Genomic DNA, 23,398 nt, shown 5'->3' with positions numbered 1-23,398 from the left:
AAACTGAGTTTAGGCTATATATTCGATGTCAAGGCTGAGATGCTATCACCACATCTCTTGTTAGGCAGCAGGAAACCTCAATGAAGATAAAACATTTAACTAGCAATAAAAAAAAAACAGAACTATAATTATATAATTAGTGTATGCTGATGCTGTGTGAAGCATCCGACACTCTTCTGACTTAATTTATGAATATTTAACTGGCTTAGTTTCAATTTTGAAGAACATCACAGAGAAACAATTGCAGTCTCAATCTTTTGGACTAAACCTTCCCTAAATCCAACACAAAAAGCAGCACTTTCTATTGCAGTCATGAATACTTCTGGAATAATGGCAATATTCATTTGGGCAGAAAGCAGGTTATATAATATACATTTATACAGAATAATTGGAGTTATACTCAAATGTTAAGTTTTATATATCATACTTTGCTCATCCACAACTGACAAACTTCTCTTTTATAGAAAGAAAAAACCACAGCTTCTATTGAGAGAATTTGTGTATGCAAGGCTGATAAGGTTAAGCAGGATTGTGAATATAAAACTACCATCAAAGATAAACCATAATCTTTAAAGTTGCAGCTGATTTCAAACATTCCTTTTGATAGATTCCTAGTACAGCATTTTTTTAGAAGTATGAACACTCCAAATCTCCTCTATTTATAGGGAAGTTTGTAACAGGTTCAATTGGAGACATCAAAAACATTTTAAATAGACATGACAAGATGCAACTGTAGTTTAAAGGTCAAATTTATTAGGAGATTAAGAGATGTATTATACATGGACTATAAATATAGCACAGCTGACTTTATTCACAGTCAGACAGCCAATGCCAACCTATTTTGTAGACACCCTTGTTCTTTTGTTCCAAGAAAAGTTTGCACCATAAGACTTGGATTTAGGTTTTGGAATCTTCTTCTCTTCAACGTCATAGCTCCAGCCTGGAGGTTACAGGGGAAATGGTGTGGGAGACAAGAAACAAAGAGAATATTGTCAGCATACAATACACAGCAAGTGCAACTTAAACCTTTAAACTTTAAAGTCTTTTTCTCCACGTAGGCACCCACTAGTTTACTCCTTTGTAGCTGGCAGCAGAGAATACTGAAATACCACAGATATGCCCACTCTCTCAGCTGATAAGACTTTACCATATTATATGCCTCCATTTTCTTTACTCCTGCAAAAAACTTGACAGTCATCAATGAAAAGCTCATCAGGGAACCCTTGCTATTCTGCAAGTTCATGGCTCTACAACTCCATACCATCACAGAAGCACTAAGGCTCTGTATATGATGGGACAGGAAATGAAAATAAAGATAAGGAAACATGGAAAAAAACAGCATAAAGAAGATCAACCCCAAAGGTTGGGAGAGAATGGAGACCTTGGAAAGCTAGAGAAAAAAGAAGGGTGGGAGGACAAAAGAAAGGAAGAGCAAAGAAAAAACTTCAGCATTAGAAAAGAGTTTAATACTTAACATTTTTCTAAGAACATAAAAAATTAGGAGCAAAAGAAAAGGGAATAAAGTGATAGAAGACAAGTAAATTATGTGATAGTTAAGAGAAATGCTAAAAAATGTCAGAAAAGAGGAGGTGGAGACATTAGTGTTTATGTAAATCAAAATGCAAATTGGTTGCAGCCTCCAGGTGCCTGGAAAGTTGCCAGGGCAGCACTCAGTATTCCAAAGTTTGGTCTCTTTAGCTGCAACATTTCACTCAAAGTTGAGATACTTGAGTTGAAGCTAGAAGTGGTTAAGCATGCAGTTTTAACAGATACTAGTAAGATGATACTTTTCTTCCTTAGTTTTAAAACAAAAAAATTGGTAAATCCTAAGAGGTCTAACATATATCTGAATTGTTACATTTAAGATGTTCACAGAAAACACCCAAGATACATCTGCACATCAAAACATGTTACATAAGATAAACAAGTTTTCACATCACTGTGCCTCATTTTGGTGTATTCACAAATGTCACAGAAGCATTTTCTTCAGGTTTATTAGGCTGAACCAATGTTAATCTCCAAGTGAACTATTCTCTGTAAGAAATACCAGAATAGGGGTTTTAAAAACATATTCTTTCCATCTGTGAGAGCACTGGCTTTTGCCTCCTGTTCTGATTAAAAATATAAGCTTGAGTAAACAGCCAGAACTAGATCCAGAGACAGACTTTGGTATTGCAACATCCAGCATAATAACACCTAACTTTGAGGCACTTGGCTGCCAGAATGGAATCTACAGCCCCAAGTTATTGCTCCATCTTCATATACATTAGATAGAGAGGAGCTGACTTCCTCCAAAAGAGATTTGCAACTGCCAGCGCAACGACTTGGGCTGACATAGCTATCCAAAGCCCACAAACTTGGTTACATCTAACTTTGTATTCCAAGAGGCCACTGTATGGGATACGGCTTCACACTCTTGAACAGTCTCATTGAGTTAGGCACTTCCAGTTCTCCATGGCTTTTATAAAAATACCACAATGGTGGGGAAGGTTATTCGTGCCCAGAACCCTGCCATACAAGCCAAGTGGATAGAAAGCAGATTTCATCATCTCTGGAAGAACATCCTCATCACCTGACTAAAGGTTACTGTGGAGTAGAAAAACTCTCCACCCTTGTGACTAAAGTTGTATGTTTTTAAACAACTGCCTCGGTGATGTCGGACAGGACAAAACAGGCTAAGCTTTTAATTTCATTCAGTTACAAGTGTCTCCTCCTTGCCCAACTTCAGACCATCCTCAGCTGTCGTATTTTGGACAGAGATCTCTCCTGTTACTCTATTCAGTGCTGTTATTCCTGCATTAGAAAATACATCAGATGCGGCATGCAGAAAGGTAGCTTGCCTCAGGTTCTTGAAGTTCTTGGGTGAGAAAGAACTCTTAGGTTTCCCAATTGTACCAAAATACCTGCAATATCTAGGATTTCCAGAAATTAAATTTGAGGTTCTTAAGGAATTTTGTAATGGAAAACTTGTGTGGTTCATTCGGGAAAGGCAGAGAGGTAAGTATTTGTGGTCCTAGAGTTAAGACACATTTCAGTAACACCTCCATTTGGAAGCTAACTTCCATTGTAAACTTGTGCCTAAGTTTCTCATTTCTTTCTAAAAGCAGAACTAAATATTGTAAAATTTGTATTTCCAGCTGCACTTGATACTGAAGCTATTACTACAGAAAATATTATGCTCATATCATATGCAGAATACTAAGCCACCTTTAAATAAAAATGGAATAATAATTAGGCAAGCCAGTGTCCGCAGAAAGTTTGGTACATCTCAATTATGGTAAAATTAAGGGTGTAAGATAAGTGAATATTGAACTAATAATATTAATACTAAGTCACAGCCTCAGTTTAGCTGGTAGAATTTCTTTGTATTTTTCCCACAGAATGGAGATTCATTGCTAATTCAGTGAAGTAAACTTCCTCCACTGAACAAATCAAGTATTTTACATGAATCTGCATTTCAAAAGGACAAAATATAACATGTCCAAAGAGGTGACATAAGTAGCTCATTAATATAGCAATATATAGGCCAGGATTCCATTTTTTTCTCTTATAGGCTGAATTTCCCAAGAAATAGAAATAGCATGAACAGTACGAAGCATAAGTAAAGCAATAGCAGAGTCTCCCAAATTTCGTATTTGTTCATAAAACGTTAGAAAATACTATTAAAATTGCAAAGTAATTGGTATATCCAATGCAAATATGATGATCCTACTAATTTCTTAGTGAATTAAATTTATTTTTCAATAAAATTAAGACTATTAAATTAAAAAAAATCCATTCAAAGATGAATAGAGGAATTAAATACTAACCTTTACCATTAAAATTGCAAATAAATTGCACATTTAATGGTTTGGCTTCTTAATTGTATAAGTTAATGGACTTGTCCTGTTTTTTGGGTGTACAACATAAGCCATCTAACAACTTTGCACAACTTGGTCTGACCAAGAAACTTTAAAATCTATTTACCCCAGCCTAAATATAGTTGAAAGCTGTACACCATAGGGAAGACTTCTGGAGAGGCTTACTCTGCATGTGCATTATTTCTGGCTTTAACTCAGTGCAATTAATCTTCCTCACACCCATAAGCACTATGCATCAAGCCTAGCTCTTTTAAGGAAAATAAATTGATTTAAAAAAAAAAAAAGCAAAAAATTCATACCAACACATAAAAGGACATCTGAATACTCAAAAGGCTGAGATTATGGATACTGCTTATGTGGTACCATAATTCTGGGAGAAAATACAAGCCTAAATAACCAAATAAGTTTACAGATACAGTCCTTCTGATACATCATTAGCATTAAAAATATTAAGTAATGATAGTGGCTTTTCTACTATCTTTTTCTCAAATATGGTAATCACACTGTGTAAGTGTTTAGTATTGTACTTGGGAAGAATTAGGCTTAACTTCTTCAATTTACACCTTCCTCATGGAGTGCAGTGGGGTGGGGGGTGGGGGTGGTGCTGATCTCCCCTCGGGTGACCAGCGACAGGACATGAGGGAATGGAATGAAGCTGCGTCAGGGGAAGTTCAGTTTGGACATTAGGAAAAGGTTGTTCACCCTCATCCAAGAGGGTGGTCGGTCACTGGGGCAGGCTCCCCTAGGAAGTGGTCACAGCACCAAGCCCGTCCGAGTTCAAGGAGCATCTGGATGATGCTCTTAGCCATACGGTTTAGTTTTAGGTAGCCCTGCGAGGAGCAGGGATTTGGACTTGATGATCCTTATGGGCCCCTTCCAACCTGAGATATTCTATGATAAATCCATCCTGCAACATGGCCAGAACTGAAGTCCCAACATGCTTACCTGGTAGTCACTTAATTTTAGTATTTCTGGTTATCAAACATTCACAAAGGTTCTGACAGCCTTTCCTTAACTAGAATTCAGATGCTCATGTCAAGCCTTCAGGCAAAAATGCCACTGCCATGTAGCTGGTACCCTCATCCTGGGATACTCTTTAAGTATTAATTTTCCTCCAAGACCTGAGCAAGACTCAGTTCTCATTCAAAACGGATACTTGCAAAAGCATTACAACAGTAACGCTAAGAAGCTGGAACACTTTCCCAGAAAGTGGAAGGCCTAGATTCAATTCCTTCAGCACTCTGAAATATTTCCCCCCTCTTCGTCCTACTCAAGTAGCGCACTAATGGTCTACCAATTTTGTGGAATAGAGGGAAGGTTCTTTATCCTGCACTTTTCTGTTAATACTTTGAAATCAAGATTTCCTAGAGAAAGCTGAACCCCTCATACCCAATACATAGAATACATACCATTTTTTTCAGCAAAGGCAATGGCATCTTCTTTAGTAGAGAAAGTAAGAACCATGTTGGATAAAGGATCAGCTCTGTAAGAAACCAATGACAAATTTTAAGCACAACTGAAGTATAAACTAATTATATCTGTACCTCAAATGCTAATCAAATGCTATATTATACAACTTTTTGTAGTACACCACCTCACGAGCCACTCAAAATCCCTTTATTTTCAATAATTTCCAGGATTAACACTTACTTTCTGCAGAGTATTGTTTCACTCTTTCAGTCTGTTAAAATTCTCTCCCAACTCCTTGAAGAAATTAATGTTTTAAGTTTTTTATTAGACAAACATGTCTAACCACCTGCTGAGATTATAATAAGTGTTCTGGAATGATCTTTTCAATTTTTAAAGCTGTGCAGTCCCTCTCTTTTTGGAAGATCAGGAGGCTTAAGGTAATTTTGAACATTTGAAGGAGACCAGGAGTCTGTAGAGCAGCTAGCGGAAGAATAATCTCATACAGAAAAGAGCAGAATATCAAAGTGAGCAAAGCAGGAATTAATCAGAGACTGAAAAGTACGTAAGAAAAACTCAGTTCAGCTTTGGCTGAGGTCACATGACCTCCACAAATTATTGCAGTACAGCAAGCAGATTGCAGGCCACCACTGAAAACGAAGCTCAAAGATGCAAACTGCTAGCTAACTAAATACACAGTGGTTAGTTTTAGATGATCAGCTATTCCTGATTCTGAAAGGAATCATCAAAGGGAAAAGCAAAAAGCGTTTTGAAACAAATTAAAATATTGGTTAAAAAACCAAACTGCCTTATTTGTTGCTATAAAAGCTCAATTTAAGAAAAATGACAAAGCGTTCTAAAAAGCGTTCTAAAAATTAATCTACAAAACTTTTAGAGAAATAAGATAGCAGTTGTAGCAGCACAATGATTACTACTACTTCCCTGAGACAACACTGCACATGAGCCTGGGAGACAACCAGAAAGACAAGACCAAATTGCAACAACCTATTGAAGGAGCTGCCTCTCCACTGTTCTCTCTTTGAAGCTAGAAGGGGAAATGAAGAGAGAAAGCAACCAAAGATACATTGAACTCTCCACAATAAAGGACAAAGCCTGTGACTGGCAGAGGGGGAGGGGAAGAGGGGGAATCTAGCTTCCAGCAAAGACAACAATGTAATTTTATCTGATGTAGACATGGAAAAATGGAGTTCACTATATATCGAATATATTCCCCAATAAAAAAAAAAAAAAACCAAACAACAGGATAAAGGCAGAAATCACTCTTCACAAACCACTAAGATGGGCTCTCTTAAAGACATTTAAGGATTTCTCTTCTAAAGGCAGTAAGGAGAATTACTGTGACAACTTTTGCTTATCGTTCTTCTCTTCCATGACTGGGGTTGGAAAAATCTTCTCAACACTACTAAGTGGGAAAAAAGAAGTTTAAGTTTGAAGTGCTAGTGAGGGACCGGTGCCTGTTAAGTACTGCAAGTTTGGCGAAACCTTCCAGGGCAGAGGCAGTTTAAAATGAGGATTGTGCAGAAACAATTCGCTCTGTTTTCATGTGGGATCACCTTTCATCCAATCTAAATACAGCTTTTTAATTTTCTTTCCATAGCTTGATGAGCTGCCCATATGTTTTAAATTTGTGATAATCTGTGAGCAAACTGGAGTTCAGGATGGCCAGCATGATGTCCTGACAGTGTCGGCAAGAGCAGCGCAGCAGGATTTCCTACGCCTGCCCTCAACTGCCTTACCAGTCACTACAAACTGGGATTCCATATTTTGTTCTGAGATCTTGCACAATGGAAACCACGCATTTCCCATGTTTCTTTGTTTACAGCTTTATGTTAGGAGATGTGAGTGAGAACTATCCATAGGTGTTTGTGTAATGAAACTTCCCGATTAAAACAAACCAAAACAAAATACCATGGATCCATTTTATTTAGATCTGCACTAGGTAATTTTCACTGAAAAAAACCCTATATCCAAAGAAACAACAAATGCAACAACAAAAAAAAAAAGCAAATGAGGCTGTAAAAATGACAGAAATATAGCAAAGACCTACAGGTAAATAAGCATGTTGAGGAAAAGGGCTCTAATCCTTAATCTCTAAGTGGTTCTAATCCACTAATCCCATTACATTATTCAAAAGTAAATGAGAAAACTTCTGAAAATGTTTCTTTGCAGAAATTAAATCTGAAGAGAAGAAACTCTTCTTAGGTATTTCTGGGTGTTGAATGTCTACTAATAGTTTTGGTGAAAATTCCTTAAAAAAAAAAAAATAAACCAACAGATATGAACTAGTTTACAAAACCCTTAACCTAGCAGTGTCAATTCCCAACACAGCACTTGCTTTTGGCCTACCTGGAGCTTGCTTACAGGAGAAATATTCATTTCCCTACCCCAAGATAAAAACTCATGCAGAGATAGATTCATTCAAAACAGCCATTCCTTTTTAAATTCCCACAATAAACTCACTCCAGGACAACTGAACATACAGGTAAACCCTTAACACCATGGCTCATTTTTCTAGGTGGTTTATTTAGCACAAATGGTTATAACTTTCAGAAAGGTTAAAAGCCATTGTTTTGGCTGAGGTCATGCAAAATCCCCCACAGAAAATAATTTGTCTGGGGAGGTCAAAGTCAGCTGAATAGCAAAGGGGGATTGGAAGAAAAGTTAATAAAGCAGGTGTTGCTGGCACCTGCTACAGCATTATAATCTGTGCAGTGGTATAAATAGACCATACTTTAGAGCCTAGACACTTGGGGGGCATGCAAAACGGGAGGGAAAGGTGTATTGCTGGTCAACGGTCTATCAATTAATTTAAGCCCCATGAAACAACCTGGTCATTACTTGCTAAATGTGGTAGCTACCCGCAGCAGTTGAGTCATCCAAGGCATACATGTATTAAGTCACTGAAATCTTATCCTCTGAAACAGCAATTTAAATATGCTTAAGAGGAAACGGTGAAAAGACCCAGGACGTGCTTAAGATGAGGTCATTGTTATATACAGGCTTAAAGTTTTAAAACAGGTATTGTAACAGACTATTTTAATACAGTTAATATTTTAAGTCATATTCAATATTTTTTTTTGTCTAACAATAGTTGCGCTTGGCTCCCCTAATGCTTTGCAATACCAAGATGTTACAGGTTGTGAGCCTCCTCAATTTTTTTATGGGAAACCATAATAACAGAAGACTTGATTTCAGTGTTATTTTGAAGTAATATTTCTGGTTACATTTATTTTAAAAAGAAATAAAATAAGAAAAAAATCATCCTATGACTGAATTTAAAACATTAACACATCTCAAAAATGTGTCCTCAAATTATTTCATATTTAAGGTTTTAAGTTTTTTTGATATAATTTTGTGTTCTTTGATTGTAAGTGCTAATATGATTGCAGCCAGACATTTTCAATACACATTGTATCCTTTCTGAAGTTTGAAAAATAATCTCTAGCAGTTGATTTTTATTTATGTAGAATAATGAACTTTTCTGAATATGCCTCAAACAAGACAGCTTCAAATCAAAATTACAATATTGTCAGGAGAATTGCTGGCATAGTCCTCACAGTTTACAGGAATTCTAGCCACACTGTAAAATATAGATAATATATTTATATAGGGAAAAAAGAATTAAAAGTTAGCTGCATCCAAGTTATACATACATCTCCGTATTATAGCATATTTAGCTAATATTAGTACTTTTCTGGATTTTGGTGTATTTACAAGTTTTTACTACTAATATTAGCAGGATTGAAACAAAGTATTTTAAATAGGTTTGGTTTTTTCTTTAAATTAGTTATGGCTCCTCATGTCAGATCTTCAGGATATTTATAAAACTTTGGGAAAAAAAAAATCCAGAAGTTAAGTACTGTTACTTTATGAAGAACCAAATTTGAAAGATGCCACTGAGAGCTGAAAAAGATTTACTGCTTCAGGTAACTAACAACCTTCTTTCCCTGATGCTGCCATACAGTGACATCTCCACAAATGCAATCGTTGAAATTTCTGGTTGTTAATACAAACTTTTCCAGATGATGTTGTGAGCTAGAATCTGCTTTTAAACATAACAGATCATTAATCATATGAGTAACAAACCCGACCACTTACTGTAAGTACTGTTAAAACACAAGTAGATTTACAGGTAGAAAGGACATTTCAAACTTAAAATTTACATGACTAGTAAGAGCCAAATATAGAAAGAAAAGTATTTACAAATTCAGTAACTACTCACGTAGATGCCCAGCCCATTAAAGGGTTCTCCCAGCGCTCCCTGTTATCAAATTCCATCTTCCATTTCTTTGTATTGTTAACTCCGGCCTGCATTGCGTTACGTGCTGGAACAAAAATGTGAACTTTTCTGGTTTTGATGTGCTCATCTGGAACACCAGTTAAAGCAGTGATATCCTATGAAAAACACAATGGAACTTGTTAAAAACACATAAAAGGCTTGTAAAATAATATGGCTTATGCTTTTTACATAATTTCATGCTTTATTTTTGTATTTTACAATCCCAAAAAAGAAAAAGTATCTTATGAGTCCAGCTGTACAAAAGTTAAGCTGATACATGTTGGGGCTGCTATCATCCTGCTTCCTCATGCTGAATTAGATTTTTCATGGATCAGTTACCTGAAACTGCTCACCTCCCAGCTACACAACTGCTGGTGCCAGAGGAGGGACAGGACACTCCATCCCATCCTCTGACCACAGCTGCAAAGTCAGGACTGCTCCGTCTTGCACCAGCTAAAGCAAATGCGGAAATGTATAAAATCTTTCTCCCTTAAAGAAAATACTAGAGGCACAGACTTAAGCATCAACAAATCCCACAATTACCATTAGGAGCCCAAATTTCATATGAAAAGCACTATTCACCAAAATCCTAGCCAGCCAACTATGTGTGGCAGTGTAAGTGTTTTCACTTGGGCTTAAGTCTGTATATAATTAAGAGGCAATGACATCCACACTGACTCAAGAAGCTATGCTTAGCGTGAAGGAAGAGGCAGGAGGTTATCTTTCGCACAGCCATCTATTGATAGTTTGAGACTGCAGAGCAGGTACCAAAATTCAGCTGTCTTATTTCTGTCACCATTAGTTATTACATAAAATTGACCCCCTCACTGTGTTTCAAGCTATGAATATCAGCTTTTGAGAGTCAATTCTTCTGTTAATGTTCAAGATCAAGAGATGAACATTTGCTACTGGTAACATTCTTCGGTATTTTTGTGAAGGACAAATTCAGGAGATTCCAACCTTCAAAGAAAAAAAAAAAGGCTTGTAACATTGTATGTAGTCAGTAGTAGGATGCCCTACTCTACTAAGGCTTGGCTTGTGAGCCCTCAACAAATAAACCTAACAAAAAGATAAGAACTGAAAGATCACAAAACCAGCCTAAAAATATTAACTGACTTTAACAAAGAATAAAATAGGGAAAAACCTCACAAGAATTGCTGTGAAAAATTACCCTCAGCAGCATCTGATATAATCAAAGTGAACTTTCTTGCTAAAAACTAAACAGTAATTACATAAAATTAACCTGTCAGTTCACCCTAGTAAAGAGTGAAATCCAACATCAAATCCATCTCTAAGGATGCTAAACTACTCCTGTTCCTTACATACTTAAAAGGCCAGTGGGAGCTCCTTGGTCTCCCTCCCTGCCCTCCCCTCCTCTGCTCTCTCCAGGAACAAATAGAAAAATGATAAAAGTCCAAAAAAGTGCAGCAAAACCTTGGGCATATTGAACTCATCTCATCAGTACTGCCATGACTTGAATTAAAAGGCAAACAAGTTTAAATAAAACACTGTGGCTTTACATGTCTCTAGCTACTAACTTTATGGGGTTTTGTTTTGTGGCAAACTGGTGCTGTCACCAGATCATCCTTTGAAATGAGGCAAGTCTCATTTTTTGTTTTACTTCAGAAAATAAATTTGGGACATCAGTCCCTCAAAACTATACAAGGGAACAAGTTTAAAGCATTTGACTTGTATTTGCAATTAGAACAGCAGGGGAAACAAACAAGCCATGTACACTGATTTTCCAACTTCTGACATTTCTACCCAGACTACCAAAAGAAACTGTCAAAGTATCTTAACAATTCCATTATAAATGCTTTCATTAGGACCAAGTAATGTTTATTTTTAATATGAGTCTAGCAGTGATATGAAAAAGAAACACTACCAGTCACTGGAATGTTGCAACACGAATGTAAAACACCTCCTGACAGACTGGCATTTCTGACTGCTAAAGCTTAAACCACAGTTTTAGAAGGAAATAGCTTCAAGTTTTTTATTTGAATTGGCAAAGTGCTTTGTTTAACAAAAAGGTTATTTTACCTGCAGTAAAGTTTGGTGGGGCTTCAATGTTTCAGCTTGCCTGTTTATCAGAATAGGCTATATATTAGCCTTTATTTCTGTATTTAACAAGCATGTCTACTGAGAAAATGTAAGAATATTCACAAAAAACTTCTTTTTCCCCTCTGAAATAATCTGCTACATGCAAAAATTCCAGGTTTGTTATCATCAAATACCTTCAAATATTCAAGCTTCAAAATCGTTTAAAATTATTAATTTTTTTACTATTATTATTCTCAGCAGCTCATATACCCGTTATGAATTTTATGCTTCAGATTTAGAAGCTTTTGAATTGTTCCAGAATTATCTGGAAATATTAAAATAAGATACTACGTTAAATAACATTATGGACATATGCAATTTCCTCTTTTGAAGCCTCCACACGAGAGAACCATAAAAATACTACATATTAGTGCATACAGAATGCAATCTAAAAAGAGTATTAAAACCCAGAAAATGCTGTATTTATGAGGCAACTGTAGTAACAAAATGCCTAGACTTGTTCATCTGGATGAAAATAAACCCAAAATCCCAGACAAAACATAAGTCCCTTCAAGCTATGTTTTTTCGGGCACTCAGTTGGCTCCAAATCAAAGTTATTTCACTAATAATATAGGATTCACCCATAAAAATCTTTTCAAGGTGAAAACTAAAACCTGCCTTTAAAACCTTTCTGAAACTAAAATATCTACATGGTTTTGCTAGCTCTTCATACTTTGATTCATTATAGCTAAAGTTTCCATGCCTTCTGGGAATCTAGCAATTGTTTATTGATATCTTCCCCATTTTAAAACTGGCAATTGAACAGACAGTTGTTAGGACAATGAGTTTCTGGTTTCTGAAGCCCAAGTTGTCCTGACATAAAATCACTGTTTTTGCTTGCTGTAGACATGTAAGGTACTGTAGCATAGCTGAGCTGTTGCCAAAGATATGGAATAAAAAGGCTTGGCATCTATCACATACTTGACACCTAAAGAGCACAGAAGCTCTAAAATTCCTATTCCCTGTAGGCGCACTCTTAGTCTAGACAAACTGATTTCTCACACTTTTAAAATGCATTACAACACTCTATTGTGATCGTTTCATCCACACAGCTCCAGCTAGTGACAGAAGAACCTGTCCTTTAAGCGACATTTCAATGGGCTAAAGCTCCCGCTCCAAGATGCCATTAAAACAATATAATACTTGAAAAGAACTATGCTGCACTGGGTTGAACTCTTTACTGTGTCTTCAGTGCTTTGTTCTGAGTTCAAGTTCTCATTGAAACTACCTGTGAACCAACTTTCCAAAACAAAGATGTTTTTGACAGCTGGTTTCACATTACTATCCCCTTTTTTTTTTTAAGTGTTCCTTACTGAATTTTGCTATATTAGCATATTAAAATATTAGTGAGGTGTTCAGCACTCAAAATTCTAAATAATAAGGTGACAATATAAAAGACTTGAGATTTGAACTGTATAGACTTGCTTTACTAAAAATTAACAACCCTGCTTCACATTTTTAACACAGGCTATCATCTAAAAGATGCATTCTGACATTCTGGTTTTCTTAATATATAGAGAGGGTTTTTTTTTTTTTTAATAGGAACTTGTGAATTTTTTTGTAATTCAAAAAAATTAAAATACTCATTTTGAGGCATTTGGGCTCTTCTTGGAATAAGCTGGGAGGGACAAAACACTTCTTTTAAACAGCAGCAATCACATCAAAGTGCTTACAAATGAAGAGGGGGGAAATACAAATCTTTATTACAACCTAAACTATTTAAGAACACTTGCTATAGTGGAAAGCCTGGTAAAGCTGTTCTGGAAAGAGTAATAATAAATGATAAATGTGCTATACAGCAGGGAGAAAAACTGGTTCACAGAAGCAGTGTCAATGAAAGTAGTATTTGGCATGAAGATGACTTTTAAAGGAAACAAATTTCCTTCTAAAAACTCCACTAATAGCACAAATTCCATCTCTGAAAACAAGTGGTTTTGAGTAGATGTGTTAGGTGTGCATAAAGGTGTCGTGTTTCTCCTATGACATTTCATTCCACACATAGACAAAAACTGTACATAACCACTATCAACTCTCTACTGTTTAGCACACTCCCCCCCTTTTTTTTAATAAAGGAAACAGGCAACAAGCAATGGGAAGTTGATGTCAAAACACAGAAAAACCTCCCAGCAAGCTTCCAGCAACCACCCAGGATTTAGAGTCTTGCTAGCCGCTCTCTTTTCAATACCAGAATTTCACACATTTCAATGAACATTATGACTTCAAAGAATCAAATTTTCATCATTGTCCGTCATCTGCCGGTTGATTTGTATAAAGGAGTTCTTCTGCATGCACTCCAGACAAAGGGCTCCTTACTTTCGTGGCTATATATCAAGTTTAAAAGTTCTGTTTGTGACAGTTGTGTCTGTGGTAAATTAGGGTAACACTGAAGGAGTGCAGCTGCTCTGCAGGAACCTCCTTTTTGGCATCATTTCACTTAAATAAAAACTGAATAATTAGCTTCTGCCTTTATTACACCGCAAAAATGCCACTGGCCTTAGTAATTACTTCCGGTTGCCCCACCTACTTAGCCTCAATAGTTTACACTTGTTAGAAAGGAGGGAAAGGAGAAGTTTTCTGTACTTTATAGGAGCCTACAACAGCTTGATCTCTTCCCCACCCCCAACATGTTTTACCAGACTTAAGTGCATAAAGTTTTGCTATAAATTCATGTTGCAATACACTTTCTTTAGGAGCTGTTATATCAAAGCACAGAACATCTTGCATAATACCCACAAAATAGCTGCTGTGAAAGAAGCTTTTTATTTAGTGTGCTCAGCTGCTTAGGCTGTAAGTCAGGATGAGAACATTTACGTTTCTACACTTCAATACGGTATTTTTGAAACAAATGTTAAGAGAACAGAATCTACTATGCAAATTGTAAGTGGAAAAATGGAGCAGAATGAACTAAGCGTGGTCAGACAACATTTATCTAACAGCTACAGACATAACAAGGGGAAAAAAGCGTATTTGCCCTTAGGAAAGTCTGTATCACACAGAATACAGCTTTCTTTCAGGCTTCACAATCTTTTGCATTATCACAGTAATCTGTGAACAACATGGTGTTACCCATAACGTGCTCTCCCATCTAGCCATCCTGCAGAACGATTAATAGAGAAGTTGAGAAAAGCAGTGGAAGAAACATATTTTTAAAAAGAAAACCCAAACACTATAAACAGGATACAGGATTCAATAATAATAATGATTGCATGAAAGCTTCTATTTAATGAAAATATCTTTCCATAGGCCGTTTTGCAGAAAACAACAACAGAGAAACTGGATGGGGAGAAAAGGATATGTTGAAAAGTGGGTCTAACAGAAGCAGAAATTGTCACATTACTGGAATCAACATAAGTCCATTAGAATACATTTTAGACTACTGACTGCCATTATGCAAAAGAAGTGTCAGCATCCAAAACAGTCCAACATTTGCAAGTGCTGTTAGCTTCAGCAAACCTGTTCGTCAGTTTGTGTGTCACAGCTGAGGAGATAATACTCTTACCAGCCAGAAAGGCTCAGCATTCGCTGTTCCTGCAAAACCTCCTTGAGAACTTCCCCGTAGTCCCAACTCCACAACGGCTCACTCCACTTTCCCAATATTTTGCAAGCCCAGTATTATTCCATGCTGCTTGTGTGAGATACTACAAACATAATGGCACAACACATCCCACACACCATTAAACCAACATCCCTTGGATTTGTTCAGAGAGAACACAATGAAAGAGTAAACAGGAATAATTGATTGGACTTCTAAAAATCCCAGGTTCTCTCTACAAATTGGAACATAACTTCACAGTAGTAAGTAGAAAACTTCCCCCTTACCAACACTTCTTTCACATCTTAAAACACTTACAGTCTACATTACATTCCCAAATTTCATATTCACATTTGCTTCCTGCAAAAGTCATAGAAAGATTGTATTTGTAAAAGTGATTAATGGTAAAAGTTATGTCAAAAGCTGCCAAGTTGTGCTTTTGTTAGTTTAAACCATAATACCAAAAATAAAAACAAAAATATCAAATTTTGCACCTCTCAGTGCCCTGACAAGTCTCAAAACAGAGAGGCAGTTTTCTTGGCAAACATGCAAAAAATACCTATCATTCAACTGGCATTCTTGATGGACAGGTAAACAACAATGTAGAAATTTAAAAATGAAACATTCAAAACACGTAAGTCCCACTTTCAGCACAGACGGATATTTCATGCTCAGTATAGTTTTTCTGCCAAGAAAGAATCAAAGAGCAAGACAAATTATTATTTAATTATTAATAATGTATTTTTTTTCCTGTAACAGGATCTCTTAGCTTTGTAAATGTTGTCTGGGTACATATCATGAAATGAAAGAGAAGCAGAATCACATATCTGCGTTTACACTTTGCAGTTTCTCCATATAACTGAAATTAAGAAAATCATTATTAAATGGAGGAAAGTAGGGGTGGTCAGGGGAGCAGAATGTATTTCATAAAAGTAGATTAATGTTGCTCCTAGTAGTCACCAGAGACTTCAGTGTGGTCATGACATTCTTCAGAATGAGGAAATGATACACAGCATGCTTATCACAAACAAGATGGAAAAAAAGTCTGAATTACTTAACAGCAGATCTTATAAACTACTTTTCCTTGTAACACAGCAAGATTTAGAGAGAATGTACTTTCTAGAACTCATTCAAAGCATATGTAAGCAAATCTTTTGCTACCACACACACAAGTGGCTGGGGTTTTTTTATTACCTGTGAGGTATTTTAAAATAGTTTTCTACAGCACACAAATTTTTCAGCATTCTACAAGAACTTCAGAATCCTCAGATTAAAATTGCGCAAAAACTTCAATCAGTTAAGAATAAGACTACAGCAAAGTTTTTAGACCATAAACTTTCAAATAAAAGGAGAGGCAGCCTTAGTTTACCTGCATTTAGAAAAAAAGACAGACAATAACTGAGCAACTGAAATAATTTGATTCCTCTTAGAATAATTTATAGTTATGGCAATACTCTACTGTTTTACTACCATAAGTAACAGTTCTTACAGATACTACTTCTCAGCTGGAAAACAAAAAAAAACAGGCAGAAAGGAACTTTAAAGGAAAGGAGACAGAAGTACTAGCAGCTAGAGCCCACCTAGAACATATGGCTTTGCACTGATGCCGCTGATTAGTTCCACTTTGTATATACTATTAAATAAATAGCATACTGTAGTTCACTTGTAGTTCAGTGATGGTACATTCTTTCCAACCAAATTTATCCAGTTTGCAGTTCTGATTATTTACGCTATACTCCTAGCATAAGTCACAATAAGCAGACTGGCTTGCAAAGCTAAACATAATATTTCAGGAGTATCTTGGTGAATTATTCACTAAAGATGACTCTTGAGCTTACAGTCTATAAAATGCAGTTTTGATCATGTACACCCAAAGCCCCAACCCAGCAGCTCAGGGTTGGGTCTTTCGTATCTTAAGTGAGAGCCAAAATTCAGGATGATCTTGCACATAAGGAATAATTTCTGTATTTTTTGTGTGTTTCTGGTGCCATTTAAGTAAAGCCCTTATTTTTAACGTTCATTAAAAGTTACCTGTATTTACAAAATAAATCATAAATATATGACTTAAGTGTACTTTATAACGTTACTGTTTTTCAGGAATTCTGCCAGCAACAAGAACATTAATAGTTCTGGTCTGCTTTATGTCCATTTGAAAACCTTACATAGCTTCCTTTAAAGTACCCATTAAGAAATTTTCCAAATAAGGCCCAGGTACAGTTCCCAAATACGGGCATCACTTGTTTCATCATCTTCAGCCTTTGGAGGGGAAAGGGTCTAATCTGTGATAAATGTGTGGCTGGGGTGCCTCTTCTGAGTTTTGTGGAAAGCTCCCTTATAAGTTCCCAAGACCCAAGGGAGCATGATGTTCAGAGTCTAGCAGTGAACTGGGACACTACTTACACTTACGCAGTTCCTGTGAAGCAGCAACGTCTTGACCAATTCATACTCTAGCCTGGGATGGCAAGTATGCTAAGGTCTGAGCTGCTGAGTTCAGATTTGGATGTACAGCAAAATCTTAAGACTTGGTAACTCCAGTAAGATTTCCTATGATGAAGTTGTAAGGAAGATTATTACTTTAGTGTATGAAGCATCCGTTGTGTATTCAGTTTTAACTAGCCAACAGACTCCCTGGGCTGGCAGCTAGGGCAAAGAATACTAAAATATTTTTTAAAAATTTCATTATCATGCATTCTGGTGTTCCTTTCCTCTCACTTCTCAACTACCTATTAATTCCCTATTTAATGGTAGTTGTGGAACACCATTTAACTCTAAGGCTTAACATTTAACAACCTATTTAGGCTTTTGTTTATTAAAAAAAGACATTCATCAAAGGTGGGGGCAAAAAAAAAAGCAAACAGTAGTGGTTTAGAGTTTAATTTGACAATACTGTCACATTAATGCATGGCCTGCTCCTAAGAACAATATTGAGAAATGCTGAGTTCATGTAAACCAATGCCTGCCTTCATTGTGATGCATGTTCTCTACTCTTTACATCTCTTTTATAAAGAAAGTGATTTCTGTAACAGATCTTTGCCAGGTATTAACGAGTGGTGTGAGATGTAGGGGAAAAAAACAGAAGCAAATCCCCAATCAAGAAATGCAAATTTAGAGCAAAATCCCTGCTGGTGCATGCTTTTTAGAAGAAAAGTTGCATTAAAGAACTTACAAGGAAGCTAGACCTGTTAAAAGCTTTCCCTTACCCTAATGCAAGATGTAATGCTTCTATGTAGTATGCATGGACTTTAGAAGTTGAAAGCGAGTGCTAAATAGTGTACATAATTTCCATACACAGCAGGTAGTGAGGGAAGAAAAGAACTGACACAGTTACCCTTGTTAAAGAGATGCACAATAGACAACTGTTATGCAGTGTTAGCATACTGAAGGTCTATGCATCAGGGATGTTGCGGCTATTAACAGCTTAAATGCTCACTGTATTTTGTTAATTAGTGCATACAGTTTAAAGCCTTAAATGTGTTTTAGAAGGTTCTTTTCTAACATTAACACAGTCATTATTCCCTGGTGGGGATGGGAAAGGCTGATGGGGCTTCAACTGTTTCAACATCATCAATAAAATATGCAGCTTAGTACTACTGAACAAAAACTTTCTTTAAATTTTTCTACATGGTTAGTTAAAATGGAAGGAAGTTTTCTACAATCTCTCCCTAAAAAGCTGAATCATAATTAGAATCTATTAGTGTTACTTCACAAACTGTTTTTAGCTTGTTCTATCTAGAAGTCTGTCCCTGTAATTCATGCTTTGGCCTTTATATGCTTGGCCTTTGCGGTTATTTATAGGACAGAAATCATGGTCTCATACTTCCTGATACAATAGAGAGAAATCTGTCACCATTTAAGCTCAGTAATTCAACTTAATACAGTACATCTTTCAGTTTTCTGTTACTGTGGGGAGGAAAATAAAAATCAAAGGAGCGTACAATGTACAATTGTGTTTACTAAACAGTGATAAAAAAAGTAAGAATTTGTATTGGAAACAGACATTACAGAAGAAGATATTCAACTTCTGACTTGAATTAGTTGACCCAAGAACGCTTTCAACTGGAGCAGACATGGCAACAAAAATACCATCCTAAGAAAATGCACCTAAGAAAAAACACAAAGCAGAAGAATAAAATACTAGTGCAAACTACAATTTTAATCTTAAAAAAAAGCTTCTGCTTGGAAAGTGAAAACTTTAAAATACATGATTTATGATGATGATGATGTTGGTCTATATAGAAAAATACCATTACTTATTTTTATACATGAATATATGCACTTCTATAAAATGAATCTCTAAGGAAAAATTATCCACTTCTTCAGATGTTTGTACTCAGAATTACTCACCACAGCCTTAATTTTTTTAAAACATTTGCAACACAATTATAACACCTTTGAAAAAATACTGTATTTGGTATGTCTTATCAGCATGTTGTAGAAATACCTCATAGCTCAGCTTCTTCTCACTTGTTAACCCAGTTTTCAGGCTAACAGGCAATAGGATGAAAGTTCTTTCCCCATCAAGCAAAGATTTTCTTTTGCACTAAACATAAGTCACTGGGCTTTATGGAGTGAATAGAACTTAGTATGCTTAAAAGGTACATAAGAGATTGAGCATGCTTCACAACCCAAGAACTAAACTGCATATTAAAACTCTGGATCTGAAAGTCAGGTACTCTCTCCATGGTCCATGTCTCCACTTAACACAGGTTAACATTCCTAATTTGAGAAAGCAGCCATGAAAGTAGTTCAAAGATACCTGATAAGAAGCCATCAAGAACTGGAAGAGTATCTGGTTCCATTTCACCGTTGATCTTTGGAGTAGCAAGAGGTAGTACTGAAGAAGCACCAAGCTCTCTTGCAGCATGACCAAGATGTTCAAGGAATCCCACATGATTACTGAGCTTTCCAGACAAGGAAAGCTTTTTCCTGTCTGACTTGATAAAATGATTCACCTAGAACTTTATGACTAAAACCAGCTTTCAAGCCTGTACGTAGAACTTTGTTAGTTAGGCCAGGATTTGTGTCTTAAATCTACAACTTAGATATACTACAGAAATGCAGAAAGACACATTTGATTGAACAGAAAAGCAAGCGCCCTACCAGGAATTGTTTATTCACTATTCCTGACAGGACAAGAAGTACTCATGTTGTCACCCACATCTACAAAAATATTTCATAACAGGGAATACTAACTTAGGTGTTCTAGAAAAGGATCAGATAATGGTATGGTTTTATGAGAACATGAAAATACTATCTAGTCTTTAGAAAGCAAAACTACTAAACAAAGCAGTTCCAAAAATGAAGTTACAGTCTAGTAACCAACAGGAGCAAGAAGTATCAATGGCTTACTTTTATTCTTTCTAGCAGATTAGAAACGTTGCTTGTATATTTAGACTAACAAAACCAAACAAGTATTTGCATGTTGAATAGCCCTTTGGAAGCCAGACAAACTAAACATGACACAATGACACTAATTTAATTTGTTCAGAGCAGCCATCATAGCAAGCTCTTCAAAACCAGCAATCTGATATAAAATGAAATGCTATATAGTGAAACAAAAAAAATCGCCTGCATACCCTTTCAAAGAGACATATTCTTTGACCCAGTGCTCCAGACTAAAGCCTTGAAATTTTTGCACAAGAATGCTGCACGAAGGAAGCCCAGACAAAACAGACACTCGAGATGTTAGAAGGTTGTGTAACCTCAGTCTCAGACACTCCTCCTTCCAATACCCAGCAGAGATAGCACTACCATGCACCAAAAGGCTCTCAGACAAAGAAATCCAAATCCTTTACCCTATCTTAAAACCAAAACAAACCTACACAGGGATGAAAGTGCAATTGCTCTCGTTGATACAACTATCATTTTATATGAGGTTCTGGGCTACTTGCAAAATGTGTTGTTTTCTAAACTGAAAAACAAAATTATGTCAAGCTGAAATTTAGTAACATAGCAATATTTATTGCTCTTAAAAGACAGCTAAAGGTGATGGCAATTTCTTTACTTAGACTGTCAGAGTTATAGAAAGCTTCTTTATCATGGGGAGTAACTTGTTGCCTGCAGACATTCTTACAGAAAGCTCTTTATCAGTATCCAGCGAACCGGGTTTTCTAAACCACTGCAAGCTTCATCAAACTCCAATTGCTTATAGAAACAAGTTGTAGCAAGCAGTATAGGCTGAACTGAGCTACGATATTCCAACTGAGGAGGGATTTAATTGCCAAACAGCAAAATATAGTGTATTTGCAGTACTGAAAATGTGTAAGTAGCTAGATAGTCTGGTAACTACACACACACCTACACCTGAGCTTGTACTGTATTTAAGACCAAATGCAATTAACAAAATATCACTGTTTAGAAATAAATATATGGTCTGGCAGACCAGTGTGGTGTATATGAAGTGAGAAGGATCATCACAATCCCCAAAATCATTAATCCCTTCAACTATTAGATTTCACATTAGCTGCTTGACAAAGTTATCCAAGACAGTTCTTCACTTCCCAGAACTGTATTTCTTAATCTGCACCGGGGGAAAGAAAAGAAAAAAAACAAAAAATAGAGAAAGAACTTTTTCTGAAGATCATGTAAATCTAAAAAAAGATTATGTTTTGCAGCAAAAATTCAATTCACAAATAAACTGTCAGTGACCATAAAAAGTAAAGGCCTTTAAGTATTTAACTCTATGCAAGTCTACTCTTAGACACTTTTATTAAAGTAGATGTATATGTATATTTCCTTGCAAACAGTCTTCTCTTTTGAATATTTCGTTTTTACTGAAAGAACTCATTTCATTTTGAAATAATTCTAGACTGTGGTTTTGTATCTTAAACACCTTCTACGCTGGAAACTAGTATCATTCAAGTGTTGAACATCACAGCTGCAGATGACTGAATGCGGAATATTGCATATGAAGTGAAATGAGAGAACAAGACACACTGTATTAAATATTTCACAAGCCATGAGCAAACAACTTTTATCTTGAATACCAAGTACAACCCAGTTCAAATAAGCTGGTCACCTGTTACTTGACATAACTGTGATGGAAGAAAGTAATTCTCCAAACCACACGCTTCATATACAAGGCCATTTTGGCCAAAGGTATAAACTGTTTCTCAAAACATATCTGCAAAGTAAAGGGTGGAAACCCCACTTTTACTAACTTTATTTTACATAGGAGGTTTATTAATTTTTAGTCCTTTTTTATTATTCTGAAGCAAAATGCAAGCTGCTGATCTAACTGAGAGAAAAAAATAAATAGAGGGAATACAACCTACAAGAGAGAAATTTGGAGCTAGTAGAAGGGAACGGGTAACCCTGTCAGAACCCCCGCACAGACTTCCATCCTGCCATCTTATGACAATTCCCTATCACAGAGCCATGCACGTAAGGCACACACAAGTTTTTGAGGAATGCTGTCCTGCACTGAATCCTTTATGGTAACCAGTTGAATAAATACTGCAGCTAGAGTGGATTAAGTGAAGAAAAGATTATTCTAAATTCTTTTATCCCACTAAATTACTCTAGGAACACTGTGAACTCACCCTCAAGGAATAACCTACAAGGGGTTAACAGCATAATGAAAACCCGAAACATAGAACATCCACTATATCCTTATTATCTAACACAGTGGTAATGCTTGGAGAATTCTTGGCTGAATAATAGTTTCAAGAAAAGGAAATCTAGTAAGCCTGACTTTAATAAATGCATGCTTTGCCAAATGTTTCTCTTCAACGAGTTGCAAAAACAGCTCCTATACACAGTCTTCAAATGCAATGTCACACTGTCTCGCATGTAATTTTACAACACATTACTGCTTTGGTTTTCAGAGTAAAGTATATTATATACTCTCGGTTCTTGGGAAAGACTGCTAGCAACAATCACACTTTAAAAAGCATGTTAAAGTTTGATTTGCTATGTCCTTCATTTCACAGCACTGTAGACTATCAGATTGAGATTTGAGAAGTTTCATCATTCCAGGCCATTTTTCACTTGTTTGTATATTTTATTTTGAGCTGCAGTATTATCATTGTTTATTACAGTAAAGTCTGTGCTTCTCTAATCAAACAAAGATTATACAACTTCACTAATTTCTAAGCCTAGCCAAAATTCGGATTTGGATGAAGGTGAACAAACTATGACTCAATCCTGAAAACACCGTGTGATGTTTGCTAATAATGCAGTCTTCCAGAAAAAATGGAC

The 23,398-nt window shown here is 36.1% G+C and overlaps 1 protein-coding gene across 1 annotated transcript in view; it reads right to left on the bottom strand.

The window, feature by feature from the left end:
* Nucleotides 1-731: 731 nt before the first annotated feature.
* The window catches only part of NDUFS4 (NADH:ubiquinone oxidoreductase subunit S4), a 44,825-nt gene continuing 22,158 nt past the window's right edge, over nt 732-23,398 (bottom strand). Inside the window, exons 3-5 of the mRNA XM_035903721.1 lie at nt 9,511-9,683; nt 5,270-5,343; nt 732-940 (exon numbers count right to left, since the gene is read on the bottom strand). Of these exons, the coding sequence (XP_035759614.1) occupies nt 837-940; nt 5,270-5,343; nt 9,511-9,683 (351 nt within the window). The 3' untranslated portion in view covers nt 732-836. The remainder of the gene's footprint in view (nt 941-5,269; nt 5,344-9,510; nt 9,684-23,398) is intronic.

The sequence above is a fragment of the Egretta garzetta genome, unplaced genomic scaffold (assembly GCF_000687185.1).
Source record: "Egretta garzetta isolate BGI_Z169 unplaced genomic scaffold, ASM68718v1 scaffold471, whole genome shotgun sequence".
In the NCBI taxonomy this organism is placed as follows: Eukaryota; Metazoa; Chordata; class Aves; order Pelecaniformes; family Ardeidae; genus Egretta; species Egretta garzetta.
Note: the sequence above shows the minus strand (reverse complement) of the source record. Positions and strands in the feature narration are given on the sequence as shown.